Raw genomic sequence first — 25,355 nt, forward strand, 5'->3', positions numbered from 1 at the left:
ATTTAGTTGGCCCGCTGAGCAAGCCAGCAGCGATCTCTTGTTTATCTTTATCTCCATTACGGTATCTATTACGAGTGCATTTGAGTCTCGTTCGCGACGCATGTTTTGAGTGTGTCCATTTGAGGTTATGTTTGAGTTCAACACTGAAGCTAGTTAAAGGCGAAAACAATAACAAAGAGTATAAAACAAATCATTTAGCAAATCAGTTGGTATTGTACTAGGCCATTTAAATGCAAATAGCCCAATGAATATTCACCAAATTGTGCAATAAAATTGAACAAGAGTAAATCAAGCAGATGAAATATAATTCAATTATATTTGTTGTTTACTAACTCTTTTTCATAGACTAGGTTTTCTAGAAGTTCTTGGTTTGCCACTCGATTCTCCATTGGCCCAGTTCTAGTCAGCAAAAATGATTTTGGTGTTGGTCGAAAACAGAAACCGTTAACTGCTGTGAAAATGGCAGTGATTACGAGGTTAAATTTATTATAAATAACAGTATATTGTTTTTCAACCGCATTCTGCAAACGCTTGCATTTTCACTTTGAAGCGCAATTCTTGGTCATTTAATTCAGGTCAATGATATATATGTGGGCATATGTATGTATGTATATATATTTGTTTTCTAGAGAATATGAGAAAGGGAGCAAACAGGTGAGTCAGGGATTGCACTGAAGACAATGTGTTAATAGTATCAACCTCTAAAGGCAATTTTTAGCATTAATTAACGCTATTATGATTTAGTAATCAATGCCATAAAATGTTTAAGAAAAACAACAACTCTAAAATATATTTCAAATTTGGTTACTAGACTAATTTTGATTGTATGTTAACATTTATTTCTTAAGGTTGTCATTGAAGTGTTGAAACTGTTATTTGGGGCCTTCATTGCATTTCCGGACATTCAATGCCCAATAGCTGTTTCTTGGATATAGTCTCGAAACACCATTATGTCTCATATTGTGCTGACAAATCTATTTTTAGAGCAGAGCCAAGTTGGTTGTTTGTCTTTTAGCTGGGCCCAATTGCAAGTGACCTGAAAAAAAAGAGGAAAAAAGAAGAAACCCACATGGCTACGAGTTTCGAGTTTGGTTGGGTGTATTATGATCTTTGTGGGCTACGCGACAAAAGAGATGCCTCAAATAAAATTTTACAGTAATTTTTAGTGTCACGCAAAAGATAGAAAGTGGGTGGCTGCCCAGTGTGTAGGTGGGTGTAGGCCCCATGTGTGTGAGTGTAAACTGAAAGTGTTTGTCGCCGACACAAGTTGAGTAAACTCGTATTGTCTGTAACATGTGATATAAGACAACATGAGATAGATCTTAAAAGCGACACATATATTATACATATATGAGTCTAAAGATGATGCATAGATACATCCCAAACCGGTTGAACATAACATTGAGTTCCCGCAATTGTTTGTCATCTAAGATTCAATCCCATAAAGACCTCTGATCTGTTCAGAGATAAAAACTTTCCATTGCTGCTCGAAATTAAATAATAATTTCTATTGCCTTCACTTATATTTGATTAGCCCCCTCTAATCCGAATGTTGGAACTGATGACTGTTTCGTAGAGTTCGTTTTCAGCTTTGTTGTTAACGCTGTTGCTCTACACGTGTCTGATTTTTACCATACATATATGGCAATTATTGTTACAGCTCGTTTCTAATTAGCATAATTTGTTATGATTGCAACTTAAGTGGAATTTTATTGTAGTTTACACATTTAGAATCGTATACAAGTATTTATAAGTACACAAAGTATTTCTATTTTCTTCCACTTCCGGCTCGGCTGTGACTTACATTCCTGAACTCATTGAGAATCGTAGAGAGACACTCAAACCTGAAACTATCTTCGTTGCTTTCTCATTTGTATGAGATCCCATTCGCACTCATCCACATCCTGCTTTTATCTGATTTCTAATTGGTAGGTCTTTCCAATCGGGCCTTCCTCAGAACTTGAGAATCGCAAAGGAAGGTGCAAGTGTGACCAGCTTTCCACAGATATATTAAGCTGATACGAAGCCAATTTAAAGTCAGTTAATTTCTCTATCAGTCTCGCCTACTTCCTGCCCTTCTCTTCCACTCTCTCTCTCTCTTTATCTTCTCTGACAGATAAATGTTTAAGTGGGCCATAACAAATCACCTATTAGCCATATAATTCACATTTATATTGTAAATAGATTTGAGTGGCCGTTTCGAAAATGCATTTCAATTCAACGCCCAACGGCAGAGACTTAATCATGGTTCAATCGAATTTCCACCTAGTCACCCGGCATTTTCCCTTCTCCTCTCGCCCCCTCTGGTGTCTTGCCTGTTGTTGGTTAACAGCTTTTGCTAACTTGTGACTGAGACTGAGACCAACTTTTGCCGCGTCACGTCTCCAAGTGGAGCTCTTGCACTTGGAACTGCAGCACACACACACATAGGCACTCACACATACACATACTCATATGTACTCAGAGCAGAGGGCTCGTGTCATTATGGCAGACGAAGTCACACAAGGTGCATGAATAATGAGTTTAGTTTTTGTTATTTGCTTAACTAATTTAAAGTCGCTTAGCTGCGAGTTCAAAGAGCTAATTATCAATTTACCGATGATTATTTAAGTGAATTAATGTGTTTTTAAAATGTAAAATCATAAAATTTTATTAATCATAAGTTACATGAAAATTGGTGTGTAATACAAAAATATTCAATTATTGTTATTTTTTTAATATCTGTATTTAAACTCAAAATATATTTGAAATAAATTCTATATATTTGATTAAATTAATGGATTTTCTAGTAAAACTTGGTTATTAAATAATTTATAAATAATTTATATATGAAATCCTATAATATTTTAAGATCCCAGATTTTAATGCTCTAAATTATTGTTTATTTTAAATTAAATTCAATTTCCCGAAATTGCAGTTATTCATCAATAAAAAATATTCTATAAAAAAAAACAAATATATATGAATTATACTTAATAATTAAACAATGAAATATTCAAAACGAAATTTGAATTTTAGTATTTTATAATTTTCATACATTCACAAACCAACCTACTTTTTTAGAGTATTCGAAATGCGCCCTGAGGAAATCATGATTATGCTGTTTGCCTTTGTTTTAACTAAATGGAAATTGATTATTATGCGTGGTGGACCAAAATCGTGGTGAGGCTTGAAAAGTTGGGGCGATGACAATGCACTTATCATTGCATGGAATGCGACCTTCGGGATTGTCCAAATAGCATTTGAATAGTCGAAGGCCTCTCTGTCGACTTCGGAGCAGATTAATTGAAATTGATGACAGATTCAAGATATCTCTATGCACACACAATAATTGAATTTGAATATGAGACTTTTCGATTTGAGTTTCGAATTTGAATTTGTCTATTTAACGGGCGGATATGGCAACGCCAGTCGCTGGGCTTTGGCCGGCAGATGGCAGCCCTGGCAGCGTTGACAAATTTGAAACTCAGCATGCGCCAAAAGTTTCTGTAACGTTGAGATATATCGAACAAAAAGTCGTACGCAAAACAAAATTTATTTTGCTCTCGTCGCGTAGAAGTTTTGTATTCTCTTTTGTCGGGTCGCTGAAAAACGCATGCGCTGACAGCAACAACGGCAACTAGAACAACAGCAACATCAACAGCAGCAGTAGCAGCAGCAACAGCAACAACAACAACAACAGCAACGATAACAATAACAACAGCTCGAAAGTTTATTTCATTCAATAGGAAAGCCCCCACCGAAGGTGGTGGAAAAGTCAGGCGAAGGGAGCGCGACGGAAGCGACGGACACTGCGCAAACCACGAGCCAACGGGCCAAAAAAGTAAAGGAAAATCAAGAGAAAAAGCAGAAGCAACAACAACAACAGCAAGAGAGTGTGTGGAAGGGTGCATTGGGCTTGTTGTTGTAAAACAAACTCACCACCAGGGCGCAAAAGGAGGGTGGGAGTTGCCCTTACTAAGTGAGCGCACGTGTGCGTTGGTGTTGGTGTACGAGTGTGCGTTCGTGTGTCTGTCTCTGTCTGTGTCTCTGTCTGTGTGTGTGTGTGTGTGTGTGCGCGCAGCCGCCAGCCCCCGTAAATTTGCTTGGTGAAATTTTTCGCTGCTGGCGGCCCGGTTTTGCGGCCCAGCAGCAGTTGCCCAGTCGCCCAGTTGCCTGTCGCCAGTCGCTCTAGTCGCATTTCGAGCTGTGCTGCTCAAGCGCCACAGAAGAGATAGAAAAAATACAAAAAAATTAAATTGCCAAAAAAATCTTAAACTGTAGCAACGAGCTAAACCAACAACAACAAGAAACACGCGTCTTCTACAACATTCCCACGATCCCCCCACATAACTGGGCAGGGCGCTGCTATATTTCTCAAATTCTCAAACGCGTGTCGCGTGTGTAATCTCTCTGTGTGAGTGTGTGTGTGTGCCTCTCCCTCTATCTCTCTCTATCTCTCTCGCTATCTGTCTCTTGCTCTTGTGTTTGAGCAACAAAATATATAGAGGCTGTAAGAAACAAGTGAATGCTCCTCCAACACCACCAACACCAATTGCAACAGCAACAACAACGACAACAGCAACAACAACAACAATCAGTCGATTCCATTCAGTTCAGCTCAGCTCAGTTCAGTTCAGCGCCAGGCAGCAGGCAGCATCCAGCAGTGACGATTCCAACCTCACTTTTGTGCCGGTATGTACAACGCCCCCCCTTAGCCACTCGCCCCTAGCCCCTAGCCCACTGCCCACTACCCCCAGCCCCGCACTTCTCGTTATCTAAAATCGTATATGGTATTTTTAGTGTTTAATTATGAAGAAATTCCCCGTTTGTTGTCAAATATGTTGCCAGCTAAAGCTTACAGCAGGCATTTATTTTTAGAGCCTCGAGACGACACCTTTGCAGCACGCCCCACACACATGCATACACACACACACACACACACACTGACAAAAAGAGCGAACGTGAATGAGTTTTGGGGGGTAGCCCACGAGTTTTCCTACTGAGGCAATCGGAATGTATGTCGCTGGGTTTATTATCTCATCGCTATTGGAAACGGCGGCGGTCGTAAAAAATTTAGCGCAAAATCTGTCAGTTCCGTTGCTTGCTTCCGCAAACAGCAGCCAGGGAGAGAAAGGCTCTCACTGAGTGAGAGCGGAATGAGAGAGAGAGTGTGTGTGTCAAAGAGAATGAGCGTAAATTATGAATAAGAAGAGCAACAAAAGCAGCAGCAGCAGCAGCTTCTTTGACCAGCAGGTCCAACAGTGTTGCCGTGCGTCGCATTTTGAGCCCAACGACAAAAAGTATGTGACACAAAAATAAAGCCAGACTAAATCAAATTATGTGACTACTTATTTGAAAGCAGCGCGCTAACTGAAACTCTGTGGCTTTGATATATTCGAACACAAAATAATACCACTTAATGCCCCAATTAGCTTATCTGCTGCGATTAGATATGTCCAGGCGATAGCGATTCAATCAATAGATATCACATGAGCCAATATATTATATAACACTGACAATGTGTTGTTTCTTTTTTTTTTTTTTTTTTTTGGGTAGCCACCCTTGCGACGCGCACAAAAGCCGGCAGCGAAAGGCGAAAGGCGAATTGGGAGCAGCGCAAAAGGCAGTAGAAAATTAGTAGTAAATGGGCACAGCTGCGCGAGAGCGACTCTTCGTGGGGGTGTCCGTGTTTGTGTGTGTGTGTGTGTGTGTGTTGGCGTATGTCTGTGTTGGTGAGAGCAGGCGCGTGAAAAATCTTACAAAGCAAAGGAGCAATACAAAAGCAAAAAAACAGGCATTTTCCCAATTGATTTTCAAGGCGGCCGACGTGGTGCACAAAAAAAAAAAGAAAATAATGAAACAACTACTACTAAAATATATATAGAATAATATACAAGTGCTGCAGTGCCATAATTAGGAATTTATTGCGAAATTAAAGCTAACGAAAAAGTGGCAAAAACATACAAAAATATTTGGCAGTTATTTAAGAACTGTTACGTGTGAAAATGCGTGCGAAAATGCGTGAAAAATGCTTGGCAAGCCTTGACAGCACCAACAGCAGCGGCGGCAGCAGCGTCAACGCCAGCGACAGCGACTCATAGCCTATTGCATAAAGATGTGTGTGAGTACGTGTGTGTAGAGTAGCGTCTTCTGGCCACCCCAAGCACCCCACTAACCAGCCCCCAGCTCCACGCAGCGACTCTGCGACCCAGCGACCGCATGACAGCCCAAAAAGTATGCTAACAAAAAATGTGAACGCAATGAGAGTTGCGATTGCTCTTATTGATTTGTGTGTGTTGCTTAGTGTTGGTGTTGTTATTTGGTAGTTGTTGTTGTCACTGTTGTTGCTATTGTTTAACTGATTTGACATTAAATTGCAATCGGTTTCATCAGCAGCAGCAGCAGTGTCAGAGGCAGAGGCAGAGCCAGCGGCAGAGGCGATAACATTTCAAGTGCATTATGTCATTTTTCTCGTTTTGTTGTCCACCTGCCTGTGTCCCAGTCTATGGCTGTATACATATATCTATAAGTGTGTGTGTGTGTGTGTGTGGTTTGAGTGTTTGCCATTTCGCCAGTCGAGGACGAGGACACAGCGCTCGTTGTCTGTCAACAGGGCGCCATTTAATGCCGTAACTTTGTGTAATTAAAAAAAAAAGAACAAGCAACAAGGCGGGTATCACATACACCTACACACACACACACACACAGTTGCTCGAGTGTATATGTTGTAGTTGTATATATGACACACACAAAAAAAAGAAGAAAAAACAAAATTGTAATTTCCGCCCCAGCAACTAACTGTAACTGATGTTCGAGCTGAAATTGAAATTTCCGCTGATGTTACTTGAGCTGCGAGGCGTCAGCATAATGATTTAAGCGACTTGACCACACTCCATCCATCTAACTGAGTAGGTGTGCGTGTGTGTGAGTGTGCGTGTGTGGCCGTTGAAATATGGCTTGTGCGGCAACGCTTGACGCTTGGGTGATTCTGGGTTAAAAGGGTCACAGCATGTGGGAGCAAGTGCCGCATTTTATATGCGACTGACAATACACATTCAATTGACAGCACACACACACTCGCACACACATATAGAGAGCTAGAAGGGCTGGTGACAGCTGGAGTGTGGGTGCAGATAGACAGCAATTTAGTGACTCGGCCTACTTCCGGTTTTGAAATATTGAAATTTATGCCTAAAAGTAGGCAACGCTTGTTGGCCGCCTGGCAACTGCGCAAGATTTCGCACACTGAGCGAAATCAGCTGTCAGTCTGCTCTTCGCTGTTCGTTCTTGGCAACACACCCAGACGCAGCCAATTGGCTAGGCAAACTTTACGCTGCCGGCAATATCCGTTTTATTTTGTTGTTGTTGTTGCTGTTTTTCTTTTTTAGCCACAACCTGTGTGCTCATTCAATTATCAAGTCAAATATTAACGCAAAAAGATTCGCAGTCCGGTTTCAGCACGTGTCCGCCTAGCCGTCAGACCGTCAGGCCGTCAAGCCGTCGGTCCGGCCCAGCCAACGGACCAGCCCATAACCGGTACGGCTCGTCAGCCCAATTTCAGTGTCCTTCAATGAATGTTTAACTGCGTCTCGAATTGCGTGTAATTCATGTTTTTGAGGTGTGCCTTGCACTGGGCTTTCGGTTTCTTTTTTGTTTTTGTTTTTGTTGTTCGCAGTTTTTGTTATTGTTTGACAAATCAATGGAGAGCTCAACGTTCAAGAATCCTCAGTGCATCCGCCCGAGTGCTGTTGACAAATAAGCTATGCAATTGTAGGCCGTCAATTGCTTTCGAGGGCAGCAAAACAAAAAATGACAGCTTCTGCTAAATACGTAAATGTGCCAGAGTGCAGTTGTCGATTATTATTGCCTTAATATTTAAGATTATTTACCTTTTTATGAGGCCAGCGATGACCGGATTACAATAAGTGTACACTGCCTTTACAAATGGGCTGCGAGTGGGCAGAGACCTCAGTAAATACTAGCTGAAAAATGTACGCTATGCATACATACTGAGACTCTTAAGTAAATTGTCAGATTAAAAAAAAAAAGAAATAATAATAAATAAATAAACACTACTTAACCTTAAGGTTCTCTTTTTAATGAAACACTACCATAAATTTTAGTCAAATATAGTCAAAAGTATATACATGTATATGTGTATATAATTTAATTTTTTTTATAAGACTATAATATGTATTATAGATGTTTGCAGCTCTACGTTAATTGCTTTCCATCTAATCAGTTGGCAAATAATCGATGAATTATTTGCCTCATTCTTATTAGCATATTAACATCTTAGTATGTTAAGTTTTTGCTATAGCCCTAGTATTAATTAATATTTATGGAATTTTTAAATATATTTCTTGTCTTATCAATGCTTGCTTTTATATATACCCTGGAGTAATTGCAAAGCCAAAATCAGGGTGTAATGTTTTTTTTTTTTTTTTGTTTTTTAAGTATGTAAGAGGCAGATCCCATAAAGCATATACATATATATTTGATCAGGCCAACTACTCTATCTTCCCATCTAGTTAAGAAAACAAATTGTTCGGCCAATTAATAATCGCGCGTGGCATTGTTCAAGACTCATTATCGAATTATTATTTCGATTTATTTTTAAGTATTTTTTGTCCAATTGTTCAAGACTTATCGAATTATTATTTCATTTATTTATTTAAGTCTTTTTGTCCAATTTTTATTATCTATCTTATATTTGGGATATCAGGTCCAAATTAACTCGATAAATTACCTACTTTGATCAAGTTTAGCTTGTAGACTGTAAGAGGTAGGTGTATCAAATTTACTGTGAAATTAATACATAAATTTGGGAACTTTCATATTTTAGACACCTCGCCCCTTGCACCCAAATTAGCCAAAAATGTTTTTAATTTGTGATTTTTTAATACTACCTTCTAGAAGAGTGTAGAAAAGTCCATCCTCATAAAAAGTTATTCTCAGCCCGGATTGAAGTCAGCGTCAACTGCGCAGTTGGCAGAGTGCGTGCCTATGTATGTGTGTGCGTGTGTTATTTCTTGTGCAAACAGAAGTGAAGTGAAGAATATTTTGAATATCAGTTCTTCATAGGGTCGAGGGAATCTCGTAGTCGAGCCGACTGGACTAGAGCCCTTTGACTTGTTAATATTACAATTTAGCCACATTTAATTTTTCACACAAATTGCAGGCTCCTTTACGACAATTATTATTGCAAATATAGTTGTTATTATATATTACTCATTTCTAAGTTTGCAGTTCAGTTCCATCATCAGTGCCCTGTGTATTAAATTACATTGTCATGTCATGAACATAGTTAATAAGGTGTAATTATCATTGCATTGCGATAATTAAGCCCCTCACTTCTATTAAAGATTCAAATCACATCTGCTGCCACTTTTACCAAAATTTTGTACATTTATAATTTCAGTAACAATTTATTATCATATCGTATTTCATATTATGCGCATTGCTCACGCATAATATTTAATATTTTTCGAACTATTCGAATTATTTCATACTATTCATACTATTTTCTATATTCATACTATCTATACATACATTGATCTTTACCACTATACTATTGCTACTTACTGTTTAATACAATTCATACCATTTCATACTATTCAATCTATTTCATACTATGCACAGACTTTTGCATAATAATCATCCTATTTTATACTTTTCATACTATCTATACTAATTTATTCCTACTATCTTTGATATATACTGTTCTTACTACTACTATTCATACTTTTCAGACTATATAATTATTATTCCATGATATGAAACTATTATACTATTTATACTATATACTGTTTATACTGCTACTAGTTTTCAGATTATTCGTACGTTTTCATTGTAGTCATATCATCCAAACTACTTTATACTATTTATACTACTATAACATTAACTTAACATTAACATTCACCCGTATCGAATCGTTTCCATGACTGAATCTAAGTACCACAGCCAATGTCATCAGGTCTCAAAGAACTCTCTTACATATTTCCGCAATCTTGAAATCGAAGCAAATTTATTTCTAGGCCACATTGTCCAGATGACATCACTAATTTTATCGAAGACGTGCCATCTCTTACCTGACTGTTAACACACTGTTATCGCTTTTTCTATCGCTTTCTATATCCGCTTGCTCATCTTCTGCACCATCTGCATCTGGCGCGAGTCGCTGCACTTATCGATCAGGTGGGCACTGGCGAGGCGCCGCGTCCGATGCAAACATTAGTTCATTGAACTGCTATGTGGCTGGACGGGCAGCACTGGGGATTCTCTGCTCCACACCGAATTCCACTTCTCCCACGTGTGCCACGACTTTTAATTAGACAGCAAACACATTTTGTGGGCCGACACCGTTACGCACAGCGCTCTGTGCTTACTGAGCTTACGTGTCTGTGTGTGTGAGTGTGTTTGTATGTGTACTTTGACCTCTTTGGTCAATGTCAGTGCTATTAGGAACTTGGTCTTGCTCTTGGTCTTGGCGTTGGTCTTGGACTTGGACTGGGTCTGTCTCTCAGATTGAATTTCTTTGCATGCGCAGGCAGGTTTTTCCACACACACACACCCATGCACATACACACTTGCTGGCATCAACATTTCCACGACTCGTTTTTCACAGTTCTTTGCGGCTTTTTCAATTAAAGCTTGTTGCATGCCACCAGCGCCGACGTCGACGTCGTTATCGTCGTCCGCGCTGTCGTCGTCGTTTACGTGTCGCTCTTCACGAGCCAGCTGAGCACCGCTGCACGCCCCGCCCGCCCCCTGTCCGGGCTTTCTTTTGTGCGCTTTGTTGCTGCCTTTCTTGTCGCTGCCGCTGCCACTGCCTCTGCTCAGTTGCTGCCTCTGCCACAGTCGCTGTCGCTGTCGACGTTGGCTGACGCTGCATAAAGTCTTTCACTTCTTTGGCATCCAAGTTTAGTTCAGTTCCAGCCGGCGTACGTAGCGCACGCGTCTTGCGAGATCGATCCGACACAACGGGACATCGAATATAATCGAGTTGGCAGCGATAAACGATAAGCGAGCATATAGAACGCGCCGCGCTCTTTCTCTCTCTCTGTCTATCTCTCTCCCCCCCTGTCTCTCTTACTCGGTGTGTGTGCGTGTGTGCGTAGCTCTCGTGCATTCTCTCTCTCTCTCTGTCATACTGTTTCACTCTCTCAGTTCTCTCACGGCCGTACGATTTCTTTGCGCATGCGCGCAACGTTTCGAAGACAAACACACGCATGCGCTGTCCCCGCCTCAGTCAGCGTCTCCGTCAGCGACTCCGCGCAAAAGTGAAAATATTTGGAGAAATTTCTTGAGCAGAATTTCAGTTGCCAGTTTTTTGTGTGTCACTGCTTTTAAGAAAGAAAAAAAAAAAAAAAAATTAAAATAAAATAAAATTCAAAAATAACAACAACAACAAAATCGATAACCAATAAAAGGAAAATCAAATTAACTCCATGATTGACCCGCTCCGTTACCGAAATCGAGTTCGAATCAGAAACACTTTGCCACAATTAGCCCAAAACGAAAGTGTTCGCAAATGTCATTGACCCAGATCTGAATCGAAAATTGGAGCCAACACCAACACCAGCAACACCAGCAACAGCAACAAGCAACACCAGCAACAGCAGCAAGAGCAACCATCAAAAACTAAGTTTCGACTTGTGCTCGCCTCAGTTTGTTAACTTTTAGTTAACTTTTAGCTCTTTTTCTTTTTGACAAGTAAGTGTAAGGCCGCCTGCGTGGCTAAAAATATGCAAACGGCGGCAAATATTTGCGGAGAGGGGGGCGGGATAGGTGTTTAGCTTATGCAACGTTGACGTAATATTTAGTCTAAAACTAAAGACGATGCCGAGAAAGTTGCTACAACAACAGCATTTTCGAAATCTCATCTCTTTTGCTCATTTTTGTTGTTTTTTGATATTTGTAATATTAATCATTGCATATTTACAAATAAAATTTGCACACACTCGCACACAGTCGCATAGTTGCTACGAATCTGGGGACGCAGCATAATAAATAAACATGGATCACGGTCAGCTACAGACCGTAACAGATACACAGACTTTGAGATACACAGCAGCGTTACAGATACAGATACAGATACAGCTCTTTCAGCTACAGCTCGAACACATTGCAATTCCGTTTTCAGGTGTTGCGAAAACGGTTTTTTTTCCTCTTTGTTTTTTTTTTTTTTTTTTTTTTCGGCGCTATTTACCCTTGTTTCGCCGACGTCTGCGCTTTGTGCGTAGCTCTTTGTAAATGCCATTACAGCCACAATAATTTGAATATACCCATATGCATATGCACGTTTATATATATTTACTTATACGTACATATGCGTGTATAAATTCATAATAATATCGGTCACTGTCTGACCACACGCATTGACCTACTTAAATGCGACTATGGCGCATGCGCGAATGCAGTCGAAATTCCTCGGGCTTTTCCAAATCCCAGACGAAGAAGTACTGTTACACATACATATGTATATGTATGTATATGTATGTATGTGCATCATACATATATATGCCACTCAATTTCATTAAATATTTCTATCGATTACGTGCTGCGATTTTTGGATCAGCCTCAGCGAAATTTCATTCGCTCACCAAAGCACTTTCGCATGTCTGAATACCGAATCGATTCGATTCGATTCGAATCGAATTCTAAGTCTTTGCACTCCGTCAGAATTCCTAAATGGGTTGCCAGGCCTTTAAAAGTGTTCGCTGTGTGCATTTGCACGACCTCAATTGGCATATTTGATGGCCCAGTTTATGACTTGTGACGTAGTTTAATTCCTCTGCTCAGGCAGTTATATGTCTTATCTTTGGGATCTACGGTTATAAAGCCTTTTGGCGTTCCATTACGATCGCCACATGCAAAGTCGTTAGGCAAATAGTCTATACTATTTTTTCTATTTATCTTACGGCTCGACAACAGCAAAACTTGGGAAAAATCTAGATGGAAAAATCTATTTAGTCATAGAGTGTAATAATAATATTGTTATAGATCTTTGTCTATACTTCCATAGTCAAGGTCTTTTGCTATGGATTTTAAGGAGCCTTACTTAAATTAATATTATAATAAATCGTATTTGTATCATAGAGTATTTCGTGCCGATTACACTCTTCATATACCTCCCTTCGTTACTCTTGTCTGAAAATTCAAAGCTAAAGCAACTCTCTGATCTTCCTGTCTGTTCTAGATTTCTCCTGTTGTTTCCTGTTTCACTTCAATTTTTGTTATCTATTATCTATTCTCAATTTGCATTATCAAGTGAGATTAATTCCTTGAACTTTCTATGCAAGTTCAGAGAATTCACTTACTATTTCTTCCATTAATTTAAATCGTCTAGCATTATAAAGCCTTAGCTTTTAGCTGCTCGTAGCCCTCGTTTTAATCAATCTCACGTGCAGTGCTGCAATTCATAAATCTCCATTTTGGACAATTGCAACGCGATTTCATAAATGACTTGCAATGTGGGCGAAATATATGTGTACCTAGATATATCGTGCATGTATATGTATGTATGCGAATGTACATCAGATTTTATTATTTTGGTTAATTTGTCGAGTTCGTTTTAATTGTTGCTGTAGACATTGTTCTTGGCTTTGGAGGCTGGCCCATTCATTAGAGATAGTCTTAGCTCATGTTTTGGGGCTAAAAATAAATATAAATATAAATTCTAATTGTAAAATTACTTAATATCTAACTCGGAGAGAGGCCGTCAGCTGACTTTCAATTGGGCTCGACTGAACATTTGCCTGGCGGGGGCGCAACAGAAGCCGGAGAGAGGCGGGCATGGGTGGGGGCGGTGCTAGGGGGCCTGTGCCTCTGCCAGTGGACAGCGACAACGTTTTCACTCAGCCGGGGGCCCCATTATACACAGTTAAATTTAGCTTTTATGCTGTAAACTGCGAAGCGCTTTGTTTGTTAATCAAAAGCGCAAATTATGGGCACAGGCAGATGCAGAGGATTGTGGCCACAGATTAGCTCAGCTCAGCTCAGGTCGGAGCGCAGAGTCTGTCACAGATTTATTCAATTACACACAAAGCATAGATAACTTACGATAACTGTAAAAGCAGCCCGAGAACGGGTGGGGGCACACGACACACGCACACACACACTCGCACACACATACACTAGCATAAACAAAACAACAACAAACAAACACACTCATACAACAGACAACCACAACAACAACAACAACAACGAGAGACACTCGTCAGACTTTGAAAGGTTCAATAGAATAGAGGGCACAGACCCATTATGATGCCATATTGTGGCCAGCATCCGCCCGGGACTTACATTTACATAATGTGCCCCATTGTCGAAAAGTGAAAATATGTCTATATGTCTATTTGAACTTTCGTTTGTAGTTGTCATCATCATCGTTGTCGTTGTCGTTGTCGGCGTCGTCATCCGATTGAAACAATCTTCCAAATTGCTAAGGCAAGCAGCGTCGCAGCTATTGACACCTTTTGGCCCGTAGAACTGACCAAATAGTCCGTAACCAAAGTCCATATGATATATATGTCACGCCAAATACTTCCGCATTTCACCTATAAAAAGATGCAATAATTAGAAACCCCCACCCAAGACATACAATCCGAAAGTAACAAGGTCTCTTAGAAAGAAACAACCAGAAATGGCTTCAAATGCAATCGTTAAGAATTTCGAGTTCAGTCAACGAATATTTTATGCTCTGTTTAGTACATGGAAAAGAAACTCGATAAAATAGAAAGAAACGTTTTATTCAATCTAAATTTTTATATTTATAGTAAAATAGAATTTTTTGAATAATTTTTTCCCTTGAAATATTTTACCTTCAACTTTATTCATTTAAATAATATTTGTATTTAAAGTCTTTAACACTAATGGGGTTTTCTTTGAAAATTACAAACTCCATAACAGACTAGAGAAAATGGTAAAAAGCTTTAATTAGTTTAATGAACTTATTTTCCCCTTTCAATTTAATAGATTTTTTTGTTGTTGTTGCATATTTTATCATGCTTCTGATTATCTCTTAAAATGATTACATATTTTAAAGCCATAAGAAATATCTATAGTTAAAAAAGAAAATTAACAGCCCTGAAATATTGCATATACACTAACTTTTTTCATTACAAAATTGCAAATTCAGTTTCAGCTGTCAACTTCAGTGAATCGATTAAGTTTTGACTTGGACTTTTACCTCAAAATTTATTTGCTAGTTTTAGGGCCTGTTTAGCCAACCGCTATTAATTAAGTTAAGCTACTGCTTAACAAGTCTAAACGAATGCACTGACTGCATCGATTGCATTTTCAAGTGGCAAAAAACTAGTTTTTGGCATGCAAATCATTTAAATGCATTATTTATTGACTTCTGAATAATAATCATAAATATATATCCTAACTCTGACAATCTCTTGTTCCTTGACACCAGTTAAATTACATTTAATTATTTTAATTTGTATAAATTTCTAAACAACTTTTCGATAACAGCGAATGCTTCTAGTTATATGTATACAAAATATGCAAAAAAAAAAAAAAAAAAAAAAAAATGTTTGCTTCAATTACATATAGATCTCTTGCATTTAATTGGCTGACTTTCAACTGATATGTTAATATATTTAAGTGGATCACTAATTAATGGGGAAAGAGTATCTCAGGGCCTAACACGCGGCTACAGAGCTGTTGATCAAACGGCTATTGTCCGGTTTTTGCCAAGGGTATTGGCCTAAAATGTAGCCAAGTAATGGACAGACAAAGACCTGCTTGGGTTTTATGAAAGACCAGGGCCAGTTGTTGTTGTTGTTGTTGCTGTTGTCGCCGTTGTCGATGTCGATGACGCTGACGATGATGATATGCGGCACGATTATAGGAAATGGGTCATACAATACACAGGCATAACAGTGTAACTACCTTGTCAAGGCAGGTTGAATGTTTACCGTTTAACGCGCGCACACACACATACCTACACACATACACATACACTGTTATACGAAATACTGCAGCTACAGATTGGTCTTCATGTTTGGTTAACACGCGCAGAGGCGTGGCTCGATTTTGTGGCGGTGCAGTGGTGCGGCGGCTCATGTTGGCTCCGTCAGTGCTTAGGCGCGCGAATTTTAAAGTCACTCCAAAAAGAGAGGAGCCACAGAGCGAAAGAGAGCGAGCGAGTGTGAGAGCGAGAGGGCGAGCGGCAAATCATGCGATGAAAAAGTTGATTTTCAAGAAATTTCACTTTAGAATTTGAGGCGGAAGAAGTTGTGTGTGTTGTGCTTTGGGGCTGACCGAAATTGGTAAAACTGGATTCCCTGGGAAGGTCCATTGATAAATTTACAGTTACGTGATGAGAGCCACTCGGCATCAGTCAGTGGTGTTTAAACTTTAATTATGCGGCAGCCAGCGAGCTGTCTCTGTAGTGGTGGTCGATGGGCCCTCGAAACAGCGGATATGATTCGATAATATCATGAAAGAGCTGTGCCAATTTAACACATTTCTTAACTCGACAACAACAAAAACAACAACAACGACAACAACAATAATAAAAAAATAAACGCTGCGTCAGTGAAAGAAATATAAAATACAAATGACCAAAGAGCAGAAGAAGAAGAAAAAAAAAAAACTAAAAGTCAACAACAGAAAAAATTCAAGTCTCTCTCTCCCTCTCTCTCACGCTGTCTCTCTCACGCTGTCTCTCTCGCTCCTTCGCTCTGGCTCTTTTGACTCTCTGGAAATAGATTTTATTTTTTTTTTTTTTTTTTTTTTTTTGCTGTACCTCTAATGAAAACGAAAGTTTGGCTAACCAAAAGAAAAAAAATAAAAAATTACCAAATTTAAATACGTTGGAAAAAAAATCAAAATAAAATACAACAACATATTGCGGAATTTAGATATTTAAAAGTGAAAGCCATGGGCTGGCCCTCCGCTTTGGACTTGAATTTGAGACGCATTTCAGTCAAATATGTCCGCATTTCAAAGAGATGTTCCATATATACATAGCCACAGAGACGGACAGACGGACAGATAGGCAGACAGAAAAAGCATGCGACGCAACGTGTCGCATCAACAGTTCCTGTCCACCACGTTCAATATTTGAACAGCGTTTAATTTGAGTTTCATTGTTGTTACCTGCTGGTAATTAGCTAAAACATTAACAACGGCAATAATTTCCCCGTTTGGCTATGAGGTGCAAAGTGTTCAGTATGGGAAAAGGGAAAGGGCAGGGGAGGGGGCGGAAGTCGCGAGATGCTGTTTACATGTGTGAGACAACTTGAACTTTGATCGACATAGGTAGATGCCGCCGCTGATTTTAAAGCTAGGTGTGTTTCCTGGCCAGAAGGGTTACGGAATTGTCTAGTCCATACTCTCACATACACACACACACACACATACATACAGCCGCAGCTCTAGCGAAATGGTAATTTCTGTTTGAGCTTAACAAAACAACAATCACTTAGCAAGATTTGCATTTCTTGTCGTCATTTTGTTGACAGATTCATTCAATATTTTACAACTAAAACTTTTTAAGGAGAATGACGTGTGCTTGATTTATAGCTCTCACTGTTAGTTCTTTCCGCCTGGCCTATGCGTTTTCCATGTGATTCTAAATACATATTAATGTGTAATTAGAGCTTTGAGGTCTGCAGCTGCATCAGTATAGGTGAGCTTCGGCAAGCTCAGCTTGCTGGCGTTGTCCAGCGCTGAGCTTTGGCCTGTCCGTGTCTCACCTGAGTACCTGAGTACCTGAGTACCGTGTGTAGCGCATTTGCGCAGCAGTTAAGCTGAATGAGTGCTTAAGTCGAGCCCGATGCGATGCCGCCGATATAGAATGCCCGCTCACAGGCAACGCAGTGCGCATTCGTAGTCTGCCATCGATATCGACAGCAGCGTGTGGTCTTAGCCGCTTTTCCGTTTGGTTAGTTCCCCAATTGGCGCCTAAGCGGCTTTAGCTCTTTAAGCCGCTTGGCATACTCGGTGCTATTGTGCGTTAAATTGAATTGCGGTTGCGGCTAGTGCTAAAAAGGATATCAACTGTTTATATATACGTTATATGTAATGTATATATGTCTCAGCTGAGTGTAGTTCGTGTCTTGCCGACGTCATCAGATTCGTTTGTTGCTGGCTGCCGTCCAAGGATACAAATCGCACCACCATCTACGTCATTTGGCCAAAATTGATGTCTGCTCGGCTTCGCTGTTGTGGGGCATCCGTTTGGGGCTTCCACACGCACATGCCACATGATCTGTCAGAGACGGCTATATTTAGGCATAGGTTCTCTCGCCTCTTGTGACACTTTGATAGATGGACAGGCACAGGCACAGGCGAGCTGTCTGTCATGTGGGTCCTCGATTGAATGCCGAACTTGGTTTCTATTTCCAGCTATGGCTAAATATAAACGCAAACAGTTTCGCTTACTGTGTTACCCTATTTCACTCAGATTGTGTCAGTGTATAATGCATAATTAATTAATTTAATCCTCTTATTCTCTCTCCCTCTCTCTCCCTTTCATTGCAGCACAATTTTTTGTCGTCTCTTCCACGCGCAGACAACTAGAGAGCCAAGGACTCTAGACTCCGAGTTTGACCACTTTTCTAGTTTTCCAGCTAAAAGTCGTTAATATACATATAAATATTTGCGAAAATGGAAAAATGTTTCACGGCGATAGCAACAACAATTTCAGCAAAATTCTGTGAAACCTAATTGTATATTAACTAATACAATAATTAAAGCTAAAACACAATTAGCAGCGTTGTGTTCCAACTAAATAAAAGAAAACAAAAATCAACTTCCCCAACAACTTCCAGAACGAAAAAGAAAAGTAACAAGAAAGAAAACAAAAGAAAACCCGAAGCGTAACGTGAACAATAAAACATAATTTTAGCTAAAGAAGAAGAAGAAGCGCACATTGCAAATGATTCAACTGCTTCCTAACTAAGCTCAGTGCGAGGAATACTTTAAGGGTAAAACAAAAAGTATATATATATAGATAAATATATATATACAAATAAATACTGAAATATAAAAGAAAAGAACAACAACAACAACTAGAACAACTGCAACACGTAACGGCAACATGTCACACGCCGTCGCCATCAAAACAGAAACGGAAAACTGCATCAGCAGCAACAACATCAACAGCCTCAAACAGTCGCCACAGCCCGCACAGCAACTGCACAACAGCAGCAGCAGCAGCAACAGCAGCAACAGCAGCAACTGCAGCAACAGCAGTAATAACACCAGCACCAGCAGCAACAGCAGCAGCAGCAGCGGCATCAGCAGCAACAGCAGCAGCAACAGCAACAGCAACAACACCAACAACAACAACAACAACAACAGCGATGCTACATTCTCATTGCTGAATGGCACTCACTCGCATCAGCGCAGCAATGGACTCACTGCTGCGGCGCACGCAGCTGTCAGCTATGCCAGCTCCGGCAGCGGAAGTGGTGCGGGCACTGGCGGTGGTGCTGGTAGTGGTGGTGCGGGCGCGGGCGCCGCAGCTGGCCTCAATGCGACCCTGCTTGGCGCTGCGCCCGCCACAGCGCTGCCCAGCAATGGGGGCCTGCAGTCCCCATACGAGCGCTACAGAGTCGATGATACCAGCTATGTGCCCATCGGACAGTTCTATGCTGGACGAAGCGTTTTCATAACGGGCGGCACCGGCTTTATGGGCAAGGTGAGTTACATTTGGAATATATAGAATTGATTAGATTGTGGGATAAGGAGAAAAACACGTTGATAAGAGTTAGCTCAGCTAGATATCGAATCGCTTATCGATGCCAAGCTAATTGATAATAAACCTATATTTAATCCATTATAAAAATTTCGTCATTCACCGAGGAGTCTTCGTTAATGGATTATTTAAATCGTGATCGATACAAGTATGGGATTAGGTGGAAAGATTAACATTAAGATTTAGTTCAACTATAAATCGAAAAGTCGAAGAATCTTTAACTAACAGAATAGTTGGTAATCCATTTTAAAACGATTATCAATCCATTCTTTTAACTAATTGATTATTTGAATAGTAATTATTTGTTGAGGATTTTCATTCGTAAAATAAGGAAACGAGTGTTTGATTTAGACTATGCAATCGTATAATCTATTATTCATTAAATTCTAACTATTCAGCATTGATAAATCTCACATTATCTTCTTACGTTTTTTCTTGAATAATCGGCAACCAATGATCAAGTAATCGTATATCGATAGATTCTCAAAATCTTTATTGTAGTGTTAGGGCGTTCCTTGTTCAAGTTAATCAATCGAATATGTATATCTAGCCTAGCAATCGAGACATTTGTCGCTCCGCCCATGAAATAGTAATTTTACCTATAAAGCGTGTCTAAACGATAACTATTGAGTATTCAAAGGGACGTATCTGAATTTGCAATTACAAATACTTTCAGCAAACATCGATTCTTGAACAATCGAATAGTCAGAAATTGACTATTGAATCATAGTTAGAGTCTCATCAAAAATACACATGAATCTTCCTAACTGATTATTTAGGTCGTGATTGTTCTATTGAGACTTTCCATTCCTCAAATAGTTACAGATTTAAATAGATTTTCTGATTTTAGCCAGTCCATCGAAATGTAGATCTTTTTATCCTTGAAATCCCAACTGACCCATTAAAACTTGTCTGATTTGGCGATGGCACATTATATACTTTGGTAGAATCCACTGAAGATAATCGAAAAATCGATGATATTCGTGTTTTGGCTGATATTCTACCACATTTTTTGCAACTACTCATTAAATATTAACAGGCGTCACAGCGTCGCCTGTGGCCCACGCAACTGCGACTGTGTAGCTAGGCTTCCAGCAGTTTTTATTGCATACTTAAGCGGGCTGCACGCACCATTCATCACGCATACGCCACGTGCGCCGCATGCAATTGTTGTGCGCTGTTTGCATCATGCGGAGTGTTGAACTCTGGCCACGCCTGGCAACGAATTGAGGTTATTCTATTGCACTCTCGAAATACTTAGTTACATGCAAATCAACATCTCAGGCAAACAACTAACTGAATGCGAGTGCGAGAGCCAGTGCGAGTGGGCTGCTTCAAGATGTCGAGTGTCGCATCTGAGCCGGAAAGTCTGGTGTTGACTCATCGCACGAGCATGCATAGACATGCACATTCACTCGCACACATGCCACATAAGCTCTAATTGTTCCTCACACACACACACACACACACACACACACACTCACAGACTTTGACTCCTAACATATCCTGTAGCTGTTGTGCCAATTTTCAGCCATTGTTTTGCATATGTGTGCGTGCCCACTGTATGTTCTTGTATGTATGTGTGTGCGCTTGTGTGTTGCATGCCTCCTGCCTGCGTCATTATGACATGTAATCGCTGGCGCCGGTGCCGCTTAGACTGCCACTCAATTGTACAGTGTGGAAGCGTTGCTCGTATTGTGAGCGCTCAATGCTGTTTCGCATCGATTTTGTAATCTAGTTGCCAGGCACTGTAATTTAAATGCCATAACCTGCTACCTGTACGTCACAGCATGGAGCACGCCCCCAGGCAGCGCTGCTGCTCCAGTTCCTACTCCTGCTCCAGCTCCTGCTCCTGCTCCTGTTCCGTTGTCATTATTATAGCCGCTGTTGTCTCACATTGTTATTTCGAATACAATTTTCACTTTGTTATGGGGGGCGTGTCTGGCCGTGCGCCCCAACAATCCACCAGTCAATGGCCCTCGTGAATGGCTATTGATAACATTCGATTCGGTGTTTAGCCATTCATTCAACGTACCTTGACTGCTCACTTAGCGGCCACCTCAGCTGTTGTCCCAACAGGCCGTAATTATAGTTTACGGCCTAATGAATATGTCTTATTTGCGAAGGCGTCAGCCTGCTCACTCTCGCCCAGCCGAAGTGGATTAATCAACAGCAAGTGCCTCAATAAATCCCCCACAGTGTGATTGATGCATAGCTCTAGCCTAACTAAATATATGCTAGAATATATCAAGTCGTTTTTACCAGGAAATTCTATTTTGGTTGCAGCTGAATTAGCTGACATATTTCTTTATATTTATATTCATTTAATTTATGATTACAATTCATATTAAATTCAATTCGTTTAAATAGCGTTGCTTAGTGCAAATGTCAGTGAGCTTGTTCATTAATTCATCGTTTTAGTCAATTAATTAGTCTATCGATAATGCCACTATTTATCATTCTGATTTTAATAAATCTGTTTTCCATTTTCAGGTGCTCGTGGAGAAACTGTTACGTTCATGTCCGGATATAAGAAATATATATCTGCTGATACGACCGAAGCGCGGCCAAGAGGTCTCGGCGCGCCTCACAGAACTCCTCAATGCACCGGTAATACATATAGTTTATCATAATCAACTTTCAGATCTAACTAGAGCTATCCTTCAATTATTAGCTATTCGAATCATTGCGCCGCGAGAAGCCGAAGGAATTAAGCAAAGTCATACCCATATCCGGCGATATAACGTCGGAGGAGCTGGGCATCTCAGAGAGCGATCAGGTGGGCTTGGATGATGATGATGATGATGATGATGATGATGTAACTTAATACTAACTATATTCTTTTGCTTGGCAGAGCCTACTTTGTCGCAATGTCTCCGTTGTCTTTCACTCAGCTGCCACAGTGAAATTCGACGAGAAGCTCAAGCTGTCAGTCACAATCAATATGCTGGGCACAAAGCGGTTGGTCGAGCTCTGTCATCGCATGATGTCCCTAGACGTGAGTACCTCAAAGATCAACTAAAGTCCACTGCTTATATGGGCGGCTCTTTCAGGCACTCATTCATGTATCCACTGCCTATTGCAATTGCGATAGAACCGATGTATCAGAGGTCATCTATGCACCACCCTATAATCCCGATGATATCATCTCATTAATCAACTGGCTTCCGGAGGATATACTTGATCAGGTATGTCCACAGCTAGAGCTCTATAGCTATTTAATTGATCTAATCCGGTCTTCTTCCTCCAGCTGACACCGCGCCTCATTGGCAAGCGTCCCAATACGTATACATTTACAAAAGCCTTAGCGGAGCATATGTTACTTAAGGAGGCTGGAAACCTGCCCGTTGCCATTGTGAGGCCCTCAATCGGTAAAGATCTTGGCTCTGACCTCTTTCGCTTTCTTATATGTACTGAGTGAATGTCTTGCGCATTTGCAGTGACTGCCAGCCTGAATGAGCCGTTCGCCGGCTGGGTGGATAACTTCAATGGGCCAACGGGTCTAGTCTCGGCGCTGGCCAAGGGCCTCTTCCGCACGATGATGTGCGAAAAGAACTATGTGGCCGATATGGTACCTGTCGATATTGTGATTAATTTAATGATTGCGGCCGCCTGGCGCACAGCGACGCGTAAATCCAATAATTTACTCATCTACAATTGTTGTACCGGCCAGCGTAACCCCATCATATGGTCTGAGTTTGTCAGATATGCCATGTCCAGCGTGCGCAAGCATCCCTTGGGTAGGTCTCACTCACTCCCGCTCCCATTCCCGCTCCCACAAGTGACCTCTATGTTCGATTCCTTTTTGCAGAGGGCTGTCTGTGGTATCCAACTGGTGACCTGCGCATGAATCGTCCAATGAACACGCTGAATTGTATATTAAAACACTTTCTACCAGCTCACATACTGGATGCAGTGGCGCGCATCATGGGCAAGAAGCCATTGTAAGCACCGCCTACTCCCACACACACACTCACACACTCACTCAATACTAATGCAATTGTTATCGTTTCAGTGTTGTCAACGTACAAAACAAAATTGCCAAAGCTGTCGAATGCTTAGAATATTTTGCCACGCGCCAATGGCGCTTCAAGGACGACAATGTGAATGGCCTGCTGCATACGCTCAGTCCCAAGGACCGTGAGATTTTTGTGTTCGATGTGCGCAACATCGACTGGGACAAATACGTGGAGCGCTATGTGCTGGGCTTCAGGGAGTTCTTATTCAAGCAGCGGCCCGAATCGCTGCCCGCCAGCAGAAAGCGTATGGTCAGGTATGTTCACATGGCCAAACCTCCCATTCGAGTTGGAATTGATCTAATTGGATATCTTGTCATCTGCTTTAGGTTGTACTATCTGCATCAGCTGATAAAAGTGGTTGCCGTGCTGCTCACCTGGCGTTTTCTTATGTCTCGCTCGAAGCGCTTGAATGACTTGTGGAGCGCATTTCTGGAAAATGTGCTCAAGATCGCGCGTCTAATACCATTTTTGTAATAATCCGGCTGGCAGAGGCAGCAGCAACAACAACAGCATAAATCTTGTCTGGTGATGTTCTTCTTTGCAATTTCTAAATGCCTACAACATGGCGTACATTTTAGAGGTTTTTAGCAAATAATTATAATCATATTTTTATATATGTTAAACGAGTAAGCAAACCCAACAGTCGGGTTCATTAAGTATGGCATCCGTGAATAAGAAAAGACGAAAACACACAAATGCTGCAGATGCGGTGACCCAGGTGTCTGCCCGCGCCTGTTCACCGGTCGGATGTGCAATTTTTGAGATATAAATATATATACATAATAATATATATATTGAAATGCCTCTCAATGGGTGTCGGTTCTCTCGTTGGCGAGTTAAAGACGTAATTTTTGTAAATTTTGTGCAGTCAACTAAGTAAAGTAATACTATTATAATACGAATCAAATAAAGCGTATATATAATATATACAGAATAAAAATTCCACCTTTGCGAAAAAGAAAAACACAAACAGAGAAATGAAGGAAAACTAAAACAGTTTGAGATAAAGCAACAAATACTTGGAAATACGATAAATTCGTAATAAATTTATATAGTGAACGTAACTACGTCAAAGATAATGAAGCAATTTTGCAGTAATTAGAAATTCCGAATACTTTTGCAACAAAACACAAATACAAAAGAAAACTATTTAACAAATTTAATAACAACAACAAATACAACAAAAAATTAGAGAGAAAAACAAAAAATTATATGAAATGGCTTGTTATTGCTTTAAATTACATAACGTAACGTAAACTATGCTAATATTAATTATAAATTATATTACTAGTTTTAACATTTTTACAATTAAAATTAAGTTTTCAATTTATATATATGACAAAACAAAACAAAACAAAGAAAAAAGACAAAAAAAATAAAAATAAAAACACAAACGAAAACAGAATTATATACGACAAAAACAAAACCAATTAAAAAAAAAAAAAACAAAACAAAACTCAAGAAATGCAGTTTATAAATATACAAAATTCAATTTATGTATATGTACTATATTACGACAAATATGGCGAAAATTATATAAAAAAGCAAACACACAACAAAATACAAAAAAGAAAACCAATAAATAATTAAACGAAAATATATTTATATAAACATCAAACATAATTTCTTAGCATTTG

The 25,355-nt window shown here is 40.0% G+C and overlaps 1 protein-coding gene across 5 annotated transcripts; it reads left to right on the plus strand.

The window, feature by feature from the left end:
• The first annotated feature begins 3,551 nt into the window (after window positions 1-3,551).
• On the plus strand, window positions 3,552-25,315 carry LOC108617074 (putative fatty acyl-CoA reductase CG5065). Of its 5 annotated transcripts, none has more exons than XM_089471275.1 (11): window positions 3,552-4,674; window positions 18,481-19,642; window positions 22,193-22,309; window positions 22,374-22,478; window positions 22,554-22,697; window positions 22,753-22,887; window positions 22,950-23,070; window positions 23,140-23,439; window positions 23,511-23,643; window positions 23,715-23,972; window positions 24,045-25,315. In XM_089471275.1, exons 2-11 carry the CDS (start codon window positions 19,040-19,042, stop codon window positions 24,190-24,192), a joined length of 2,064 nt encoding a protein of 687 aa, XP_089327401.1. In that variant the 5' UTR covers window positions 3,552-4,674; window positions 18,481-19,039; the 3' UTR covers window positions 24,193-25,315. The 5 variants fall into 5 exon arrangements, with proteins under 5 accessions (XP_089327401.1, XP_089327403.1, XP_089327400.1 ...); XM_089471277.1 differs by lacking the exon at window positions 3,552-4,674 and adding an exon at window positions 5,781-6,103; XM_089471274.1 differs by lacking the exon at window positions 3,552-4,674 and adding an exon at window positions 10,898-11,697.
• The last annotated feature ends 40 nt before the right edge of the window (window positions 25,316-25,355 follow it).

The sequence above is a fragment of the Drosophila arizonae genome, chromosome 5, assembly GCF_054131065.1.
Source record: "Drosophila arizonae isolate 15081-1271.41 chromosome 5, UAZ_ARI_1.0, whole genome shotgun sequence".
Classification (NCBI taxonomy): Eukaryota; Metazoa; Arthropoda; class Insecta; order Diptera; family Drosophilidae; genus Drosophila; species Drosophila arizonae.

Coding starts and splice junctions, on each gene's coding strand:
- LOC108617074 (XM_089471275.1), top strand. CDS start 19,040: ATGTCACACGCCGTCGCCATCAAAACAGAAACGGAAAACTGCATCAGC. Junction 22,698..22,752: donor ATCGCATGATGTCCCTAGAC/GTGAGTACCTCA, acceptor CGGCTCTTTCAG/GCACTCATTCATGTATCCAC. Junction 23,644..23,714: donor ATCATGGGCAAGAAGCCATT/GTAAGCACCGCC, acceptor TTATCGTTTCAG/TGTTGTCAACGTACAAAACA.